The 23,026-nt window shown below is 42.0% G+C and overlaps 1 protein-coding gene across 2 annotated transcripts in view; it reads right to left on the reverse strand.

Moving 5' to 3' along the window:
* Positions 1-21,848, reverse strand: part of LOC311244624 (uncharacterized protein) — a 44,340-nt gene extending 22,492 nt beyond the window's left edge. For both annotated transcript variants that reach the window (XR_014620708.1, XM_084334231.1), the window contains exons 1-4: positions 21,283-21,848; positions 14,693-14,822; positions 11,400-11,589; positions 9,831-10,143 (exon numbers count right to left, since the gene is read on the reverse strand). Coding sequence is in view for 1 of the 2 variants with exons in the window: in XM_084334231.1 (XP_084190357.1) it covers positions 9,831-10,143; positions 11,400-11,589; positions 14,693-14,822; positions 21,283-21,573 (924 nt within the window). In the remaining variant the exon portion in view is untranslated. The remainder of the gene's footprint in view (positions 1-9,830; positions 10,144-11,399; positions 11,590-14,692; positions 14,823-21,282) is intronic.
* Positions 21,849-23,026: the final 1,178 nt, after the last annotated feature.

Below are 23,026 nucleotides of genomic sequence, written 5' to 3' on the forward strand. Positions count from 1 at the left end.
GAACTGTAGTTGCATTCAACATGTTATTGCAAAAATGCGTTATCAATAACCTATACCTGTATAAATAAAGGTTACAAGTAAAAACATAACTGACACAACATAACTAAGTAACGTAAATCAAACTCCTCTGATGTCATCTCATCTGGCGCACACACACACACACACACACAGAAAGGGCTCCTTGTGCTAATTGAACCAGTAGAAAGAGCCCCGCTGGCCCCCACCCTTCCTAGCTCAGCTGTGTTCTGTCTATGTCTGAATGCGTTAGCGGTAGGGATGTCCGATATTATCGGCCTACCGATATTATCGGCCGATATTGGCATTAAAACGTGATGTCGGAAAATATCGGTATCGGTTTTCAATTATTATTATAATTTTTTTTACATTTCTATAACCTTTATTTACCCAGGCAAGCAAGTAAGAACACATTCTTATTGTCAAAAGTATGCATAATGTTGTGTTAATTCCACAACAAGAGATATGTAATGTTAATTACCTGAAATTGTTCCGTTTTTTGGGGGGGGAAACCCTGCATACCGGTATCGGTTGATAATGGTTGATATCGGTATCGGAAATTAAGAGTTGGACAATATCGGTATATCTGTAAAAAAGCCAATATCGAGCATCCCTAGTTAGCGGCTAACGTTAGTTTACCACGTAAATTAATTACTAGGATGCAAAGAATTGGAATTTTCACTGCACATAGAAACAGCGGGAGCATTTCGGGAGCATATGCGAATATTTATACAGTGAAAGCATTCGTTTTTCACTTAGGTTTTCCTAGTCAAGGAATCAAATAGTCTGCTATGGCTGCATGCGTGGCTATAACATTGTTTTAAAATGCGCAACTGTCGGAAAAACATTGCATCGATAAGAGGAATCGATAGTCACGGAGGCATGCGATTCCAGGAATCGGACAATTAGGAACCGGCTCCCAACGCGATTCCCATCCCTACTACCGTAAATCCTCTAATATTGGACGGGTCTTGTATTTACCTCAGCTGCAAAGAGCACCAGGCCTTTATTAGAGAGGCTTATATAAGAGGCAGGCCTTAATTTCACAAACTGGCCAATTGTAATTGTAAAACTGTGGTGGATTAACGTAATTCACACACTGAAGTTGGAACCGTCTATAGGTTGCGGGGTCCGGGGACAATTTAGCGTGTGGTACCTTCTCGACTCTACCCGAGTCGAATCGAGTTGATAACATTCAGTAGCTTTAGCTAACGCTATCATAGCCATCATGATATGTAATGTCAACTGGACAACGCCAGCCCGCCTGCCAACGCCCTATAGATAGCGATTAGCGAACGTTAACTAACGTTTGCAAAACAAAGGCAACGTCATCCAGCCGACACCACAGATCTAGCTATGACAACGTTAGCTAACGCTAACGCCAACAAAGTGAGAGTAGGGAACGGTAGAGAGAGGCAGCACTTAATTTGCATTGACAAGAGTTTCTCATTCTATATCACGGCACGAATTTTTTATTTTTTTTTGCGACCTTGTATAGGAAGCCGGCCTGTATTTGTCTGCATGTATCAAACCCCCGTCCATTATAAGAGGCCCGTCCTCTATTTAAATACCCTCCACTATTAGAGGATTTACGGTAATAGCATGCATGCCTTGGAGATGCTCCATTGATAAGGACCATACAGTATAAAAGCTGACACTATTGTCTTAGAGGGAAAGCGGGAAATGTAATTTAAAACAGCTGTGTGTTCGCACTACTCTTAAAAGCATGTGTATTTCTGTTTGTGGGGTGACTTTCTGGAATAGATTAGATGACAAAATGAAAAATAACATAGGTAAAAATTAAATACAGTTGAGCGAGTGATTCTTGAAAGGTACAGTAAAGAGGAGGTTATAAGTCATTAACACATTGGGCGCCAAGGACGAAAAAAGTTGTGTTATCTCGCCAGTGGTTGAGCACCAATCACGAGAAAAGTCGGGTTTTGGACGTTATTTCTTTTATTCGCTATATCCATTCTAGGGATGCCCCGATCGATCGGCCACCGATCGTTATCGGCCGATAATCAGTATAAATATGCGATCGGGGAATTCCGATAATTAGTCATATTCGCCGATCGCGGAAACTGATCAAGTGGATATCTCACTCGCTTGTCTCAGACGCACAGGACCTGCAAACTGCTCCTCCTCCCTAGCCCCGCCCGTACCCGTGTAGAGTTTGTAAACACAGAGGAGGCGGACCTCCTCTGCTGAGTCTAGATAGTGCATTCGACCTGAGCTAACGTTAGCTACCTAGCTATCGTTACTGTTTAAACTAAATTACCCAGTCAACTATTCACTTTTAGTAGGCATTGTCTAACGGTATTTAGCCGGCTAGCTACTGATAGCTCCGGATATCAACAAATGCCCCAGGAAGTCTAGTAGTCCATGTTGATATCTCCGTTAGCTTGCGTTAGCTGACGTTAGTTCACAGTTCAAAACGAAATGTCCGATTGAACTAAATAGTTGTCTTAACGTCATCTAGCCGGCTAGCAGTAGCTACAGATAGCTCCTGATATCAATGTCTTATAACATTGATTGAATGCATATTCGAGCTGAGGGCTTGCTGAATGTGAAATGACCAAAGCATAACGTTACCAATAGGGTCCCGCTGCAGCGCCGGAGAATCCTTTTTGGAGCTGGAGGCTACTAGAGTACACACAGACAGTGGAGCTGTTTGCAGATAGCGAGCATTTTGACTTGTTGCGTGGTGGCGATGTCTCGCAGTTAATACAAGTACAAGTCTAATTATATAATATATATATTTTATTAAAAAAAATATATATATATATATATATATAAAATAATTTTTTATTTCTTTTTAATCAAAAACGATCGGTATCGGATCGGTATCGGCCGATATGGCTCACGACGATCGGTGATCGGTATCGGTGGCAAAAAACGTGATCGGGGCATCCCTAATCCATTCATAATTCATCCATCCAGCCTGATGTTATCATTGGGAATGGCTCTGAGATCGCAAACGGCCAATACCGCCGCCTAATGCCTTGCGGTCGGTATTGCACATCATTGTAATCCCTCTGGCTTGGGCTGTGCATCGATCTAAGAAGTCTGGTCCGGGTTTTCCTTCTTGGGCATGAGTAACGTTATAACACACGGATTGGGGACACTGGAGAACCGTGGATTCATGTGTTTGTGGATAAATGTTGGACACATGACGCGATCAATATTTGGAAATGGCGATCAGATAATTGGATTCTTCTTTTTGCAGTACATCATAGACGAGGTAAGGACTCTATGTTACCAATCTTGTGTTGATCCGATGATTTTTTCGCAGCAATCACAGCGTGTGCGTGTGTGTGCCGTTGGCTGCGATCAAAGCACGGAGGGGCGGCTTTTCCTCCCCCACTTTCGTGCATGCATGATGAAACATAATACCGATAATCTAGCGTTTATTTCAGAATGATTCATAAATCAGGCGAGAAATGGCACGATTTCTAAGGAAATGCATTGAAGCGCTGTTTGCTGGAGTTTCTTGGGATTATACAGGATCACTCTAAAACTATACTCATATTCACCATGGTATAAAACGGAAATGTATGTAAAATTATGTTTTTTGCATGTTGACCGGAAGAAACTCACTGACAATTAGGGCTGACCTTCGAAGCTTTTTTTGGCAATCGAAGCTTCGGGGCCGAGCTTCGATTTTAATTCGAAGCTTCAAAAAAAATGTATATATATATATCTGAATTATAATATATATATATTTTTTTTATCTTATGTTGTGGGACTTGTACAGCACTTTGGTAAACTTTGTTGTTTTTAAATGTGCTCTATAAATAAAGTGGATTGGATTAATTAATTAAGTAGCCCCTTTCGTGACTGTGACGCAGCCAACAAGGTTTCACTCGGCTGCGCTGCCTGGGTGCAGTGGGGCTGCTCTCACAGCCAACGACATGACATTACATAATTATGTTGCAACCTTCGTCTATCAAGCAAACAATTATATTATATTTAATTTATAATTATATCAGACAATGCACCTACAAAAGCAGATGATTACAATTAAATTAGCCAACTTGGTAACACATTAGTCATAGCAGCAAAGGCATAGCCTTATTAATGTTGTGTGGCGTCGCCGTCGTGTACACCGATACTTACGTTTTTTAGGTGATTTGACAAAGTTGTTGTAGAGTTGTGATATGCCATTTTCTTCTGGCATATCTGGCACTCGGCTTTTTGGGCATTGTCTTTGCATATATTAAAGTGTAACTGTAACTGAGGGGTACAATTCCCTGACTGTATTACTAGATATGATACTTACTACCACTACCTTTGTACTTAATATTCTGCCACCCAGTACACGGCATAAATATATTATGATGAACACTGTCACGTAGATGAAACGGATCCAACACAAATGTACGAATTAGAAATAGGTCTTTATTTCTACACAGCGATGGTGTGTAGAGCAAGCACTTAATCAAATCAATCACATTTATGAATGGGAATTAGTATGCACTTTTATGGCAAGAGTATTCGTCGGTATATCAATAGAGAATGTCCAATCTCTGAAGGCGCAGGTGGTACATATACGACCTGGAATAGTTTAAGGAATAACAGCAATGATACTTTAATGATTATATACTGGACACACTAGGGGGGGTTAATCCGGTCGCTTGTAAGCCGACAGGAGTAGGAGGGGGGGGGGTAGAATCCGGCTGCCTCATCCGGCCAGGGGTATCCCAGGTGAACCCACTGTAGTGCCGTTCAATGCGCCGGCGATCCTTGGACCACAGATGAAAGCAGGTGGACTCTTTGTGGGCCGGCGTTCTCCGGTCCACGGAGGAGAGACGTGAAGCGACCTCGTCTTGCAGAGCGTCTCCTCACCTTGCGTCCTCTCCAGGGGGGGGGGTTTCCAACACACGGCAGTGTCGGGGGTCTTTATCCATGGAATAATCAAAGTATACAAAGCATAATCCGTGCCTGGGAAGGCGGGCTGTCGTCGGTAGAATAATCCGGTATACAGGTCCACTCGCTCGTCGGCTCTGGGGCTCCTCGGGTGCAGCTTCACGTGGGGTCAACCACCCTGGATAAGCAGCCAGTTCTCTGCCCGAAACGATGGGGTACTGACTACGGTAGTATTCTCACCGTACGAAGCACTATATATTAACAGACTATTATTAGCTTAATAGACTACGTCCAACTCGACGATATAGTGCCAAATATGACTATTCAAATATTAATATACACAATGTCTCAATACCGATGGTAGGCGAACTTGGCCTTACTCCCACACGTGGCGTCGCGGGCAGGCTTTACGTCTGTGACTCTATTGGAGGGTAAGAAACTGGACTGAAAAGAAGTCCTACTTTAGTAGCGCAGTATATATACGCACTATGAACAAATAGTCCCATTAGTGGTGCGGTAGTCAGATTCCTACGCGGAACTAGGACTTGTTCGTACATGTGGAGCGGTACGTTTGAACTGGGTCTGAGGGGTATGGCAGCCTGGCACCAAGGTCTCGACCAATAGTAGAATGGAGACTATTATGGGATGTTCAGTAGGCTAGAATGGATATTCAATGCATATTGTACAAGGAATATACAAGGGATATCAGGGAATATTAGAGAATATACAAATACAATTAAATATATATATATAAATAAATATATATATTCGGTTTAATCTGGCCCTTCACAACAGTAACCACACGTCTGAAATCTTGTTCGTCGACATGTCTGCTGCACATATCCTTGTTGTTTTCAACACAGATCATCTCCACGTGCTTGTTGTAGAGAGGTGGAGTCGAGGCGCCGCTTACTTTCGTTTCATTGGAATGGAGGCGCAAGATTTGAGAGAGGAAAAAATAAAAATCTTTAAACTTGATTATTTTTTTATGTTCGAAGCTTGTGTCATCGAACAAAGCTTCGAAGTATTTAAGACAGCCCTACTGACAATCGACGTGTTTATTAGATCCATAGCTATAATATTTAATATAGTTTTGAGCCCTGCAAACACGCCATGTATCCCTATTCTTTAAAGCGGTGGCGTTCTTACCACATGGTAAATAGCAACCTCTAGGCCAGCGTTTCCGTTAGCCGGTAATTACCGGTATTTTACCGGCAAAATCTGTTTAAGTCCGACATATTTTATCTCTCCGGTCTTAATGTCCGGTGAAAATAATTCCCTGAGTCTAAGCACAATTTGATTATTTGAATTGTATTAAAATAGGCTAAAATTAAATAGCCTATGCGATGAACGAAACGATCATTACATTTGTTTCCTCGTTGCTTCTAATAATGACAACGACGTTGTCGGCGAGAGCTTAGTGCTGGGTGTGCGGACTTTTCTGAAGCTGTAGAGCCGCAGTACCAGCAGTCCAATGCAATATTCCAGCAGTACTCCAATTCAGCCATTTTCAGCCAATGTTGGGTGGGGGGCGCTGTTGTGCGGTTCCCAGAAAAGAGCCAATAACAGCTGAACAGCTTCTCTGCAGCGCCATACTCTTTGCAAATAAGTCGTTGCGAGGTGGAGAGAGTCGTCACGCAAACCCACGATAATGTTGCCGTCTCTCTGCTTTCTCAGTTCTTCGCTTGATATAATTAATACAAATGTCCAATATAACGGAATTCGTTAGCTCATAAAAATGTGATTATAACAGACTGCTGTTTAGTGTCGGACCGACTGCGTATCGGTCTATTTTATTTCAAGTCAGCAGCAGCACGGAGTATCGAGGGACTTATTTTATTTGGAATATATTAATGACTGTATACGTGAAGTTGAACATTATGATATGTGTGACGTGTCTGATACAACGAGGTGAAGCGATGTCGACTCGAGATTCATTTGGGGGTGCGTGTGACAGAGCTGCTGCAGCGGGAGCTTGATGCTGGTAGCGTATCGCACTAACTTGAGAGGCGAGAGATAGTAATTTGATTCTGCAAATCAATTTCTCATTCTTCGCTTGATGTAATTAATACACATGTCCAATTATAACGGAATTCGTTAGCTCATAAAAATGTGATTATAATAGACTGCTGTTTAAAACTGACCGGAATATCTCGAATATGTCCGGTGATAGAAATCTTGCAGGACACTCAGACCGGCACGAATATGTTCTAACGGAAACGCTGCTCTAGGCGCTGATTGAGTTAATGGAGATGTTGAAATTATTGACTCATCTTGTTTTCGTTTGTTAGTATTTTTTCTGATCTAGTCAGCATATACCTTTTGCTTTATAAAGATACTGGATGGACAGTAGCCTATTTATTGTAAAAAACATAATTTATTGGGGGAGCTCCAGTAGCTCACCGCATATCTCGCCGCTATTTCTGCGTCGGGGAAAACCGTGCTGCATCACGGATCTGGTGGACTCGGAGTTCGATTCCCGGACCCGCCGTCAATTTGCCAGAATGTCTTCCCCTGCTCTACATCCCGTTTCATCCTGTATCTGTCGGTCATGCTTGACCAGAAAAGCGATAAACGCTAAAAAAGTAAAAAAAAAAAAAAAAAAAAACATAATTTATTAACAGTAATGTTTGTATATTAACTTGATCGATTGACTGATCAAGTGATTTTGTTTGGAGATGATTTTGTTGGAAGACAACTGATCACTGTTTGAAGGTGTACTTGGTTATGTAGGACTAATGATGAAGTGATTGATATATTTAAAGATGGGAAATTTTTTAAGGGATTGCAATAAGGGGTAGGACTTGATAAGCATATTGCTTCTTCCTGTGCCTTTTCGGACAAGAGACTGTTTTGTTCGTTTATTATTTTATCTTACTTTATTATTTCTCTTTTCACAGCAAATCTATCTTAGATAGATTCTCTTTCTGTCTTTTACATTGTTATTTTTTTTATTTATTGTTCAAAATGAACTCCAAATTACAAACCGACAAACAAAATAAACTCAAATAATACAAACATGAAAAACATTGTTTCACATTGGCATGGAGTGGAAAGGATTCCGACAGCCGATGGCCTACATGGAGCCAGAGTACACTGTACTTCTCGGAGAAGCACTTCACGGCTCAGAAAAATACACACTGATTGAGCCGAGTCTCTTGGTACTGCATTAGCCCAGTTAGACAAAGTGGCTATAACAACGGATACCTGGACCTCCCTTGCTGGACTCGTCTCCTACCTTCACACAGTCATGTTGTTATTTCTAAATAAAAGCTCTTAAAATAACTCTGTATGGAACATTGCCATTGGGGACATCATTTAGTTGAAAAAAGGCAATATATCACAATATTGTGACTAGGGTTGCACGATACACCGATACTAGAAATGTATTGCAATACTTATTTCAGAAAAACGAGAATGGTTCAATACTTCATTTTATTAGTCGATACTAGTAAAATACGCATCCGGCGTATTTGAGTGGATGCATGACCGGAGCAGTGTGTGTGTGTGTGAGAGAGAGAGCACGCTTTGCATAGTGGGCGTGTCAACAGTGTCGACTGAGCATAGGGAAAATAGTCAGACATCCCCAAATGTCTTATTTCATACAAAGTCTCTGAATGGACTTTTGGATTAAATTAAGTTGTATGCAGTGACGAGGTTACTTAACGTTCAGGTCATGGTCATGCTTACATGCTATGCACGCTTAGCTTGCCAACGTTAGATAGCAGTGTTGATAACAGAGTTCCCACAGACATTGCAAAATGAAATTCAAAGACTTTTAAGGACTATTTTTCATTCATCAAGGATGTCACTCGAAGGATACAATTCACTTTTAAATGCTGTTTTTTGAAAGCATCTTCTTGGCCTGCTTGCCAGCTAGAGCATCACGGGTGAAGAAATTAGGAAAAGCAGTTAGAGTGTGCAAGACAGCTGTTATTGATGTTATTAAAACAAAAAACGACTTTTTAAGCACCTCGTTAAAATTGGCTGTTTAAGGAATTCCAGGTCTTTTGTAAAAAATCAAGGACTTTAAGCACTTCAAGGACCTTGTGCGAACCCTGTGATAAGGAATCGTCTGCCAACAAAGATGTTGTTTCAGCAAATGTATTCACAAAATGGATTACTATTCAAATGTTATTGAAGACTCCTGTGATCAGTAAGTAAGTACTAGTGTATGTCTAACCGCAGCATTTGCTACGCTATGTGTGCAAATATATTGTGATTCTGCCTAAAGCCAAGACTCGATAGTGCAAGCGTATTATTTAGGAGCACATGCGACAGTTCGAAGACCTAAAACAACTAAATGAGCTTGTGCACATCCCTAGTCAACAGCTTTGTGTAGAATACGTTTGAAAAAAAAAAACGACTGATTTATGACGTGATGTCATTTGGGACCGGTACCGGTCCCGTCGGGTGGAAGAGGTTAAGAGTTGGGGTGCTTTGGTGAAGGTGTCAGGGGTGTCTTGGTCACCACTGCCCTAGGAGACACTTGCTTCAGGTCAGTTTTAAGTGCATTTACATATATATTACACCCGTTATCTGAAACAGCCGTTAGAATCATATTGACTGATAATCTCTTCTTTTCAGTTCCAATTGGAAATTGGTAAAGGGGCATTTCTTTTTGGGGCTCCTTTGAACTGGAATACTTTACCATATAGTTTACGATCTTTAATCTCATTTGGTATATTTAAAACCACTTTATTTTCCCCATCTTACAACTAATTTCATTAAGTTTTATAAGTCATGTTCATTGTGTTGTTAATGTTATTGCTGTGCTGTCAATTGTCTCTATTGTTTTTATATTGAAGGTCCCCCTCGAAGACGAGCTTATCCTGTGTATTTAATAAATACATTTCCCTATGAAAATCTGTAATGTAAGGTCATATTTGTAACGTTTTATATGTCTGAACACTGCATAGCTTGCCATCATTACTGGATCCAATACTTACCTCAACTGGCTGGTTGCTCCACGTGTTCTGCTGACTGCAGTCTTTGCACCGTCCGAGGACAGAGAAGTGTTCTCTGTCTCCATGTGTGCTGACTGCACATACACCCCTGCATCGTTCACAGTGCTGGAACAACTGGAGAAGACATCCCAAGTTCACACACACATCTTCCAGAACGCTGACATCCATGTGTTCGCTAAAGGACGCGTGTTTTGGGTGAACAACACCAGAGGAACTGCTCTTCTCTGAGACATGAGAAGAAAGGCAAACGGACTGTTGGTCCCTGCAGGCATCAATCTGGATGGAGGTGGAAGACCTAGGTCAGAAACAAGAGTCATCAGTTTGACACTCCTTCAGGTTTTCCATTGCGATTCATCATGAAGGCGCAGAACCTTGACAAAAGAACCTTGCATCTTGATTGATAAATTTGTGTTAAGAGAACATTTGTTTTCCAAATTACAAGCTTATTTTTGTTAGTTAATTGGTCATTTATAACTAATAGGGGTGTCACAATTCTCACACGTTTCAATTTGACTTTCGGTTTTAAGGTCGCGATTAGATTTTCAATTAAAACTTTTAGACTATCGAGTCTTGATTTGTAAAGATAAACAGATCATTGGTTTTATTCCCCGCCAACTGTCATTTACATTTTCTAATTCTTGTAGGGTTAGAGTAACAACAGCTACTACAAGGATCATTCAACAAATCAACAGATCAACTAAATATGTCAGATTGGTATATTTACATTAAAAAATGTGACCATTTCTGAAACAAACTATAAGAACACACTTCCCACAAACCCTGTCTCTTCCCGTTAAGCGGTTCCTGGACAAACTGCATGTGGGATTGTTCGTTTTGATAAGAGTAGAGCCTTGCTAAGTGAATGACAAGTTGTATCAATGCAAAATAGAAAAGGATATTGATGGACTTGTCGCGGTATCGTTGTTTATATAACTCATGGGAACGCCAGTAACTTGAGGGAAGCAAGAGGATTTTCTAGTTCAGTTTCTTCATCATCAGACTCTGGCAGGGGCCATGGTCAAGGACAATAATGCAGGCTACGGGTAAGCTCATTAATTAGCAGCTATGCTGTGTTCTTTGAAATGTTTTTTTTTTTTTTACAAGTAGGCGGGGTGGAGGGGGAACAAATACTGGGAGGATCACTAACCTGCTCGTGATTTTGAAGGTTGAAATCGAACGCTCATTTTGATTGATTCTCAACTCTGATTCAAAATCGTGACACCCCTAATAACTATAATTTATAAACACTTCTTTTTTGGCAACAAGTACAATGCAAATTGGTTAATTATTGTCACACAATCAGTCTGGCAACAGGAGAATGAACTGGACCTCAAGCTGGTAACCTCTTTCAGTCAAGTCTGAACCGCTTTGACAGAAAATTTAACTACCGTCTATGGTTACTGAAAATGTTATCATTTATCCTCAGATACTGCATTTGATCACAATGGCAAAATGTTTTTATTGTCAAATCAATAATAACTCTGGCAGCATGCATCCCAACAAGTGTATGAACTATCGCAAAAGTAGGCTTCAGAGACAAACTAAACTTACTTTTCACTTGTTGAGGAGTCGGCTTTCTTTGGTACTTTAATCAGACCAATGTCTTTAAAAGCAATCGCTACCCAGGACTGTTTTGCTGGTGGAGACTTCAGTGCTTTCCCACTGTGGGATCTTTTCAAACCTTGATTGTCGGTACCAACTCCAATACTTCTGGTTTGAAAGGGTGAACCCGTTTGGCAACCTGTGTAAAAGTACAACCAGAATGCTCAAGTATGTAGTGTTTCTCATACATATATTTATTTGTGGCAGCCTACCATTATATTAAAACAAGCAGACCACAAATAGATTTCCCAACGGATACAATAACACTTAAATTAAGCCTCGTCTGGACACAGTCCTTTCCACTGCTGAACCGTGTGTCTTGTATCTTTCTTTAAATTCTTTTTTTCCATGCTGAAAGATGAGCACATCTGTGGTAAGCACTAGATTCAAAAGAAGTCATTCTGCATAAATGTATGTGGAAACTAAATGTTTCAGATTGGTCAATTAATGTTAAATCAACAAATCAATTAGTCGACAAAGCTCTATTACTATTAAGTAGACCAAGAATGCATTTAGTCAAGGACAGCCCTAAGCAGCAAATAATTAAGATAATATATTCCTTTATTGATCCCCTTGGGTAAATTCAGGCGTCATAGCAGCCCAGAGGAGGAAGGAGGGATTAAGGTTAGGTCTGCACCTAAGGAGGTCTAATCATCATTAGTCATATGTTTAAACTTTAACAGAAAATAAAGAAATACATTGAATAACAATTTCTAGTAGGTAATCAAACAAGTCTCCTCTCTCACACCAAGTAAACCCGTTAATTACTAATTAATTGCAGAGTAATTTAATGACCCGGTTCGCGTTCAGTAGTCTACTTATTTTGACCCATGTACATGTCGATATACTTCCCAAAGGTCAGTGATTATGATGAATTGAAAATGGGGGACCCTGATGTAAACAAGACGAAAGTCTTTCTCTGGTCTGCATCCCCTTAACAATTGTATGTATTGAGCTGTACTGTACTGTACCCATTCTGCAATCTGTTAATAAACTTTTCAATCAATCAATCAATTCAGTGAATACCACGACCACAACACCCGAGGGAGCTCCACAAATCATGTCCAACCCAGATTCGGCTCAAACAAGGGACTTAACACGTTCCGCAATTATGCCACATCAATGTGGAACGCCCTACCCATACCCACAGCCGTAAAAAAAAATTAATCACTACCCACCTTCAAAACCGCTCTCAAAGAGCACCTACGGGAGGCTGCAATTCGAAAGTGGCCTCCGTAAATGTCTGAACCCACCCACCCCCTCCTAATGTACAGTTCCCTCCCCCTCGTATGTATATATTTACTGTTAGGATCCGTTTAACAATACTGTATATTTGTATATCTTGTATGTCACAAATGTAACAGTACTGTATATCTGTATGTCATGATTAGATTAGATTATTATATCTGTATGGTGTGTATGTCATAAATGTCATGAATTGAAAATGGAGGACCCTGATGTAAACAAGACGAAAGTCTCTCTGGTCTGCATCCCCTTAACAATTGTGTGTATTGAGCTGTACTGTACCCATTCTGCAATCTGTTAAAGTTTTCAATAAATCAGGTTTGCAAAGGTTTATTATCCATAGCCTAAAAGGTACAGAAATTGGATGGTCATTAATAGCCGTTGCTATTACTTAATTAATCTCTCAAGTGTCAATCAAGGGGTTTTGGACTTTAATATAAAGAATTGTATTGAGGAATGTGTGAGAGAAAGTGTTATGGAGTTAGAATAGGGTTATGATGCCGCAACAGCTTAGTATGCGTTATTATCCCATTACCACTGTGAACCAGTCCTAACCGGTGGGGACTACCGGTAATACACACTAGGGCTGAGCCCAAACGTTCGAACCTTTGTTCGTTACGTTGGCATTCAAAATCAACATTTTAATTTTTTTATAAAAAAAATAATTGTAATTAAAATAAATTTTATATATTTTTTGTATGCGTCTATTCATTCCGTTTAAACCAATGTGGTTTTTCTTCACAGTTGCAAATAAAGATTAGGCTACACTAATATTATAGTATTAAAAACTGATGAGTTATATTTGATTGATTTAATAAGAAAGTTGATTTAATAAAAAACTCATTTAATCAGATGAATCACTATTCAAATTGAGGATTTAGTTTGAGGATTATTGTTGATTATGTTGTTGAGTTGCATTGTTGATGTGATTATTGTTATTTTGAAATTCTTTTTTTATTTATTTTTATTAAAAACAAAGTTTCGAACGTCCGTTCAAAAAACCCTGATGAAGTTCGAATCCCAAAAACAGGCTTCGGGGACAACCTTAACACTTTCAGCGCCAGAGGTTGCTGTTTACCTTACCGTTGAAATGACAACGCCTTTTAATATGGGGATACGTGGCTGTGTTTGCAGGCCTAAAGCTATGTTATATATTATAGCTATGGATCTATTAATATAGTCGATTGTCATTTCGGTCGTTTCTTCCGGTCAAGATGCAAAAAACAGATAATTTTTCCATCCCTACATTCCCGTTTTATACTGTCGTGAATATGAGTGTAGTTTCAGGGCGGTCTGGTGTAATTTCCAAAAGGCTGCGTAATGGCCGGCAACATGTATTCTAGTAAAAGCGTTATCGTTTCTTCCCTGGACTAGCTACTGTTCTCAAATCAAATTTATATTATCGGTATTATGTTTCATCATGAATGCGTGAAAGGGTTGGGGGGGAGTGGTCATTTTTTGATGCTCTGATCACATCAGATCTGAGTAACGTTACAGTAACACTTTCGGATCACAATGAAGGCATGCTCTGATCAACGCAAGATTGATACCATATAGCCCTTACCTTGACTAGGATGTACTGCAAAAAGAATATTCCAATTATCTGATCGCCATTCCAAGTATTGATGTAGATCGTGTTGCCAACGTAATACAGCAATGAACATGAACCGTGACTGCTTGATTCTCATCCATGCATGTGTTATAAGCGCTTGGCCTGGCCGACTAGTTAGACCCCGCCCGCAGATCGACCGACACACCAAACCACATCGTTTCAAATGGAGTGCAATAGCGGCCACAAGGCGGCAGTATTGGACTTTTGCGATCTCAGACCCATCCCCAGTGATAACACAGGCTCCCGGGATGTTTTATGAATGGAAATAAAATAAATAACGATGAAAACCAACTCAGGTTTTCGGGGGTCATGGCGCTCAACGTTCGGCGAGTTAACCCGACCGGCGACTATAGTTGGGTCCGGTGCCCAATGTGTTAATACACACCATGACTGCGTACGGACAACAGGGTTCCTTTGGACAGCTGTGTTGCCACACTCCTTCTGGGAACCGTCAAATAAGCCTGGCAACCAATAGCCACTGTTTTCCTGGCTTGGGAACACAATGGGATTGGGACCTAAGGAATAAAGAAAACATCACCAGTCAAAGAGAAGTTACAGTTAGGGGTATGAGTAAAACCAACCTGATGACGATTTGATTAATCATCATTACCAGCCAGAGAAGTTAGTTAGGGGTGTGAGTCAACTAGACCAACTTACTAGCAATTAGGTTAGACCACCCACATCTTGTGTTTTGGCGCTAATTGTCTTAGCATTTTCCATTCACATACTGTTCTGAGAGGATCCAGCGGGGAGATGTTCAAGAAGGTGGTGATGGGGAAGGTGGATGGAAAGAGAGGAAGTGGAAGACCAAGAAGAGGCTGGGTAGACGACGTCTGTGATTGGAGCGGAGTGAGAGGCGGAGTCACGGAGTTGGAGAGAAGAAGTGGGGACAGAATGGGTTGGAGAGTGATAGGCAACCTTCGGAACGAAGAAGCCACCTAATGATGATGATACATTAAACGGTTAGCATTAGCTTCGCTATGCTGCACTTTTGAGCTAAATGGTGTGTGTTTGTGCATGTCCTTGCCCCAATGCCATGATCACACTTTCCACAAAGACGTTTTTTTTTGCCAATTTGAGTGATCCCCTCGCTCTACACAAAAAACATGTTTATTTTATGGTCAACTCCTCTTGGAGGCATGACTTTGACTATATCGATTGTTATTTGTTACTTTGGCTATATAGATTGTTATTTGTGACTTTGACTATATAGATTGTTATTTGTGACTTTGACTACCGGTATATAAATTGTTATTTGTACAGAACTTGTCACCAGTAGGGAATCGGGATGGTAACATTCACAGGTGTGCAGACTTGAGCATGTGAGGTAAAACATGCACTGGAGCCCTGAAAAGGAGCCGCGGCCACAGGAAGCAGAGATGGAGGGTGTGACAGAAATAATCGTTAGATTAGTCGACTAAACGAAAAAATAAATCGACAGATTAGTCGACTACCAAAATAATCGTTAGTTGCAGCCCTAAAGTCACTGTACACTGACTGGGCAACCATGTATTGACAAAACAAACCTTCATTCACAATACACACAAGCAGGTCTACATATAGACACAGAAGCAGGTACCTAACCCATGCCATAAGATTTTGGGTATAGAGAAAACAAATGACAGGAAGAATAATGTTTTTTTTTGCGCAAAAACACAGCTCTCTCACTCAGTCTAACACACGGTGCTTGCACTACGTAACTACGTTAGATTTTCTTGGCGCAATAAACAGAGCTAAGATAACGTTAGCTAAGCTAGCAACAATTAGTTTTGCGTCTATACTTTCGGTAGCCGCATTTCTGGCAGAAGCTCTCCGATTGGTTGAGCGAAGCCCCTCTCCGATTGGTTTAGCTTGTCACACGGCAAAAGGCGAGCGTAATGTTATCGTGCCATATCAAGATAAAAAGATTTTTTTTTATCAAAACAACTACCAGATTTACTCATAACGTTATTTCGCTTGACAACACAGCCAGCTGTCAGAAACTGTACATTGTAACGTTATATAACATAACGTTATATGTTATTTCGCGTTTTATTCATAACGTTATTTCACGTGACAATGAATGAATGAATGAAAACTTTATTTAACAGATTGCAGAATGGGTACAATACAGTACGGCTCAATACATACAATTGTTAAGGGGATGCAGACCTGAGAAAGACGTTTGTCTTGTTTCCATCAGGGTCCCCCATTTTCAATTCATATAGACATTTATGACATACACAACATGCATGACATTTATGGCATAGGGGCATATAGGTATTTAGTACTGATACATTTGTGACATAGGCGGTATTCAAATATACAGTACTGTTACCCCTAGATCCTGACAGAGTATATACATATGATGGGGAGGGGACTGTACATTAGGAGGGGGTGGGTGGGTGGGAGGGAAATATACATACGGCGGGGAGGGAATATATACATGCGGTGGGGAGGAGACTGTCTATTAGGAGGTGGTGGGGGTTTTGGGCATTTACGGTGGCCAGTTTCGAATTGCAGCCTCCCGTAGGTGCTCTTTAAGGGCGGTTTTGAATGTGGGCAGGGATTCACATTCCTTTACAGCTTTGGGTAGGGCGTTCCACATTGTTGTGGCATAATTGCGAAACGTGTTTAGTCCCTTGTTTGAGCCGAATCTGGGTTTAACATGATTTGTTGAGCTTCCTCTGGTGTAGTGGTTGTGGTATTCACTGACCTTTGGGAAGTATTTTGACATGTACATGGGCACCCCGGTCGTATAGTGTATCTTGTAGACCAGGCCCATTGCAAGTTGCTGTACTCTGTCGTCTACTCTAAGCCATCCTAGGTTGGCAAAGTGGGCAGGGGTGAGGTGGGTTCTGGGGTTCAGGTCAAGTAGTAGTCTGACCAGTTTGTTTTGTGATGTTTGTAATTTTGTTTTAAGCGCCTTTGAGGTGCTTTGGTACCATGAGGTGCACGCATAGTCATAGTACCCTTGAATGAGTGCTCCTGCCAGAGTCTTCAGGGTATTCTTGTTTACCAGAGAGGAGATCCGGTACAAGAATCTAGTTCGTTGGTTGACTTTTTTTATTACATTGGATGCCATTTTGTCACAGGAAAGATTTGCCTCTAGGATGGAACCCAGGTAGGTAATTTCGTCTTTCCTTGTGACAATATTGTCACCCACTGTAACTGAGAAGCCGTCGGTCTTGCTGAGTTTGTTATTTGAACCGAAGAGAATGGACTCTGTTTTGCCCATGTGTAATGATAGTTTGTTATCAGCGAGCCATATGCAGATTTTGCCTAGTTCCGTGCTGAGGGTTTTTTCAACCTGCAATTTGTTCTTGTCAGAGACCAGCAGGGCTGAGTCGTCCGCAAACAGGAACAAGTTGCAGTCACAGGCTGACGACATGTCATTTGCATAAATTAGGAAGAGTAGCGGTCCTAGTATGCTTCCTTGTGGAACACCACAGCTCACTGTGAGGGGGGGGGGATAGAGTACCGTTTACCTCTACCATCTGTTCTCTCCCCTCCAGGTAGGATTGCATCCAGCTCACTGATAGGCTATCAAAACCAATTGCTTTTAGCTTGTCCATTAGAATGGAGTGATTGACAGTGTCGAAGGCCTTTTGTAGGTCCAGCATGACCATGCCGCAGTATTTGCCAGCGTCCACCTCTTGTTTGATGTGGTCGTTCAAATAGAGGAGGCATGTGTCAGTGGAGTGGGACGTTCTGAAGCCAGATTGGAATTCGTAGATTAGGTTTTTTTCCGCCAGGTACTTTTCGACCTGTTCGTAGACTATTTTCTCCATGACTTTCGAGATGGAGGTAAGAATAGAAACAGGGCGGTAGTTGCCTGGGTCTAATTTGCTGCCCTTTTTGTGTAGAGGGGTCACTCTCGCAATTTTGAAGTCCTTGGGGACGTGCCCCTGTCTTATAGAGAGGTTTATTATGTGTGTGATGACTGGGGTGATGGCGGCTGCTGCGTCTCTGAGGAATTTGGAGGGGATGTTGTCATGGCCAGTGGCCTTGTTAGGTTGGAGGGCGCTCAATTTTTTGAGTACCTCATCGGTTGTTACCATTTCAAGTTTGAAGTCGTCTTTGTGGACCCCTAGGTTTTTGTAGTATGCTACTATGTGTTCTACCCCATAATGCCCTGAGTGGGAGGGTAGTTTGTTTACCAGTGTTGTGGCTATGTTTGTGAAGAAGATGTTTAAGTAATTGGCTACATCCAGCTTGTCTGTGATGAGCGTGTTGTCCGTCTTTATGTTTATGTTTGAGAATCTGGTTTTAAGTTTTTTACTGCAGCCTAGTTGATTATTGAGTAATTTCCAAAGTTCGCAGGGTTTGTTTTTGTTTTCCTCAGTTTTGTCGTTGATGAAATTTCTTTTTGCGGTTCTGATCATGGTGTTTACGTCATTTCTTAGTCTGTTTCTTTGGATTTTTAGTTCAACCACGTGGGCTTGGAGTTCACTGTTTGAGCTTTTGGAAAGCTTTGTCTGACTTTTATGAAGTTCAGAGCATTTTTTGTCTCTGGTTTTCATAGCGGCCAGTATTTCAGTGTGCATCCATGCCTCAGCGCGATTTTTAACCCTGGTGGTTCTTATCGGTGCCATGTTGTTGAGTATTGCTGTGAATTTGGTTTTGAATCCAAGCCATGTTTCTTCAACCTGTGTACCACTGAGCTCATCTGACCAGTCCAAGCTCCCCAGTTCTAGGTTAAAGGCCTCTCTAGAGGCTGTCAGAAACTGTACATTGAGGGGGTTTGAATCACTGTTTACACTCCCCACTTACTGTAACTGTACCATGTTCTACATATATAACCTCATCTCATGCACCTTGTTGTGTATCCTGTTTCTTTTTCCTCATTATTATATTCAGAGTTAATTATATTGTTTACACTGTCTTTCTTCTATTATAACCCTGCCCATTTGATGTTCCCAAACATTTTGGGAACATCATATTCAGAAAGTATCACAGAGACTTCTATTGACCAAGGAATTAGTTATTATTAGTAAGACACAACATTTCAATCAAACATATAATAACATGCGTTTCATCATACCAACTGATCCTGGTACAATATAACATTTATATTAATTAACCCAGTTAATGCCTAGGGGACATGTACTGCTATTCCTAGCACTATTTGGGCAACTTTACACAATTCCTGTGAGTCTATGTAAGACATCTGTAAGGTTTATTCCAAAAATAATCATTGTTTTATATATATATATATTTTTTTGTCTTTTTCCCCCTCCATTTTCCTCCGATTTTCTCCCATCCCAATGTTAGTCGTATGCCAATTCCCAGTCCCTTCCTGGTCGCTGCGCTTTACCCCCCACAGTCAGATCATTTGGGAGAGTGGAGGCTACCACGTGCTTCCTCCGACACACGTCCAGCCAATCACCGCTTCTTTTCACCTGGCAGCGCGGATTCTCATTGAGAGGGCGTAGCGTGTGGGAGGACCACACTATCCCCCTCACGTCCAATCCGCGCTTAGCAGGCGCCCCGACCGAACTGTAGGAGTCGCTGTTTACAACGACCCGGACCCACCCCGCCAGCTTCACCCACCCTCTGATACAGCCAATTGTATCAGTGCAGACGGCCAGCCAAGCTGGTGACAACCCCGGAGCTGTGAGCTGGATTCGAACAGGCGAACCAAGCTCACAGCTCCGGGGCTGGTGACGAACGCAATCTCCGCTCGACCACCTAACCGCCGCATTGTTTTATATTTCTAATCAAGTACTCAAAACGAGCATTTTTCTGCCTCTTGATTTCAGGCTGTTATTGGCTTGGCTCCACCCACACTAGCAGAATGCTTTGAGTGACAGCCACCCACCAAATAGCTCCGCCCATCTCCTCCGCCCAAACAATGGTTCCCCCCCACACACAGTGAACGTAGCAACAGTTGTTAGTTAGCTGACTAATTACGACATATCTACTTACTACTTTTGTTGGGTCCCGAATAGTAGGTACAACTCCTTTGTTTAGCAGCAACAAGGATACCACCCCAGCATCAAAAAGACCTTGATTGACAACGTCGTCGGTGCAAAAATGTGCAGTACAGACCCGAGTAAGAGACGTTGGGACAGAACTAGGAGGGTCCCCAAAAACGAATGTGGTCCATTGCTTGCGAAGTACATGATCCACGGGAAAAGCGTGCAAAGACGTATTAGTAGCTTTACAGCCAGGAACAGAACATGTCCTGCGGGGTTTGCTCATGGTGGAAGATAGGCAAGTTACTGCACTCCTGTTCTCCGGTATGTAGGAAGGTAGAGGTACTTCTCTAGTCTAGGTAGAATGGACTTCCTTTCCTTTGCACTAAATAAAATGGTTGATTGTGGGCGGTGGCTCCAGCCACGAGGGGGCTGAGATACAGATCAGCAGCGCCTGTCCACGTCACCGAGCGAGTCAATTCAGAATGGCTTGGTTCAGTGGGGGAGGTTCTTGTCTGAGCTGAAATGAAGAAACGGGACTGGGTAGAGATTGCACATCTAGTCAGTGTTGGTACAACCCCACCAGCACCACAATGCTAGAAAACAATGCAAACCACTGGGAAAGGCCATTTATAAGATAAGGGACCTATCTAACCTACCTAACCAATGCTTCTTCTTCTTCTTCTTCTTCTTCTTCTTCTTCTTCTGGTTTTAACGGCAGCTTGCATCCTTAACGTTGCATTACTGCCATCTTCTGGTATCATTTACCGAGTCCTACAATGTCCGTTTTGTGTTCACCACCATCATGGAGTGCAGCTAGTGCTGCGAGTAGCGTCCAGCTGCTTGATTACATATGCACGCCGCATTTCTCGGAGACGCTCTCCGATTGGCCGACGCCTGTTTCTACAGGTTAAGTTTAGGCACTCTTCGAACACACAGTAACGTTAGATTGTATTGATGATAACATACCTCACCCCCCCCCCCCCCAAACAATGATTCCCCCCACACACACACACACAGTGAACGTAGCAACAGTTAGTTAGTTAGTTAGCTGACTAATTACGACATATCTACTTACTACTTCTGTCGGGTCCCGAATAGTAGGCACAACACCTTTCTTTAGAAGAATCCAGGATGTCACCCCAGCATCAAAAAGACCTTGATTGACAACGTCTTCGGCGGAAAAATGTGCAGTACAGACCCGAGTATGAGACGTTGCGACAGAACTAGGAGGGTCCCCAAAAACGAACTTTGTCCATTGCTGGCGAAGTTCGGCATCCACGGGAAAAGTGTGCAAAGACGTATTAGTAGTACTAGATTTACAGCCAGGAACAGAACATGTCCTGTAAGGCCTGTGGGGTTTGCTCATCGTGGAAGATAGGCAAGTGACTGCACTCCTGTTCTCCGGTATGTAGGAAAGTAGAGGTACTTCTCTAGTCTAGGTAGAATGGGGGCGGGCATTACCACAGAGCCAATCGCATCACTGTGCGCTACCCAGAGCCCGAATGATGTGACTCAGGCCTTCAAATCAGGATGGCCTAATTACTATAATACAATGCTAGAGACTGAAAAATGACATTTATAATGCATGTCACCTTTAAGGTTAGAGAGCGTGACGGCAAGTTCTTTCGACGGTTAAGCTTAGGCACTCTTTCGAAGTTGGTTAAGGTTAGAGTTTGTCTTAGAGCATGGCGATAGAACGCCAGGTAGTTTGCAGGCTGTTGGGCAAAGACAGGAAATGGGTAAAGACGCAGCTCGTCACGGATTGGGCAAACGCGTCAGTGGCCAATCAGAGAGCGTCAGTCAGTGCCAATCAGAGAGAGTCTCCGAGAAATGCGGCGTGCATTTGTAATCACGCCGTCCAGCTGCAGCTCCGGAGAATCCTCTCACGGGGCGCTGTGGCAGCCAGAGACCGCACGCTGATTGGCGGAGAGGGAACCGTGCGCTGATTGGCGGAGAGGGGACGTCACTCCACATTGGGCCTAGCACCTCCCCCTTGACCAAGCTCGGTTGAGACGTGCGGTTGGAATACAGTAAAATACTTTCGTCTTGTTTACCAATGTACAGTTTCTTCCCCTTCGGATGTATATATTTTTTATGATCTCTTTTTTACTACACAGTTCTGTATCTGTATGTCTTGTATGTCCTGATTAATTGAAACTGGCTGGGGGACCCCGATGTAAACAAGATGAAAGTCTTTTTCTGGTCTGCATCCTCTTAGCAGTTGTTTTGTATTGAGCCGTACTGTATTGTACCCATTCTCCTGCAATCTGTTAATACGTTTTGAATCAATTGGCTTTAGATTTTTTTTTGAATGTTATTGCCATAAAACAGAACGCAGTTAGTTTCTCTACTTTTCTGTGAACGTCTAGCAAAAAAAACGTACTTGGTCCCAAGAAAAGGGTCTCGTTTATTTATTGGGTTAGGACATTTACTGTACATTGGAAGGGGTTGGGTTAGGACATTTACCTGGGCCAGTTTCGGATTGCAGTCTCCCGTAGGTGCTCTTTGAGAGTTGTTTTGAAAGTGGGTAGTGATTCACATTCCGTTACAGCTGTGGGTACTGTTCCACATTGATGTGGCATAATTGCAAAACGTGTTTAGTCCCTTGTTTGAGCCGAATCTGGGTTTAACATGATTTGTGGAGCTCCCTCTGGTGTTGTGGTTGTGGTATTCACTGACCTTTTGGTATCTTGTAGACCAGGCCCATTGCAAGTTGCTGTACTCATGTCGTCTACCTGGCCTTGCTATAGCTAGATTGGGAAATCGAATGGCCCAAACAAGACCAATTAATTAATAATAAATAATAATGACAAGTAATA

The sequence above is a fragment of the Notolepis coatsorum genome, assembly GCF_963971535.1.
Source record: "Notolepis coatsorum genome assembly, chromosome: 17".
Taxonomy (NCBI): Eukaryota; Metazoa; Chordata; class Actinopteri; order Aulopiformes; family Paralepididae; genus Notolepis; species Notolepis coatsorum.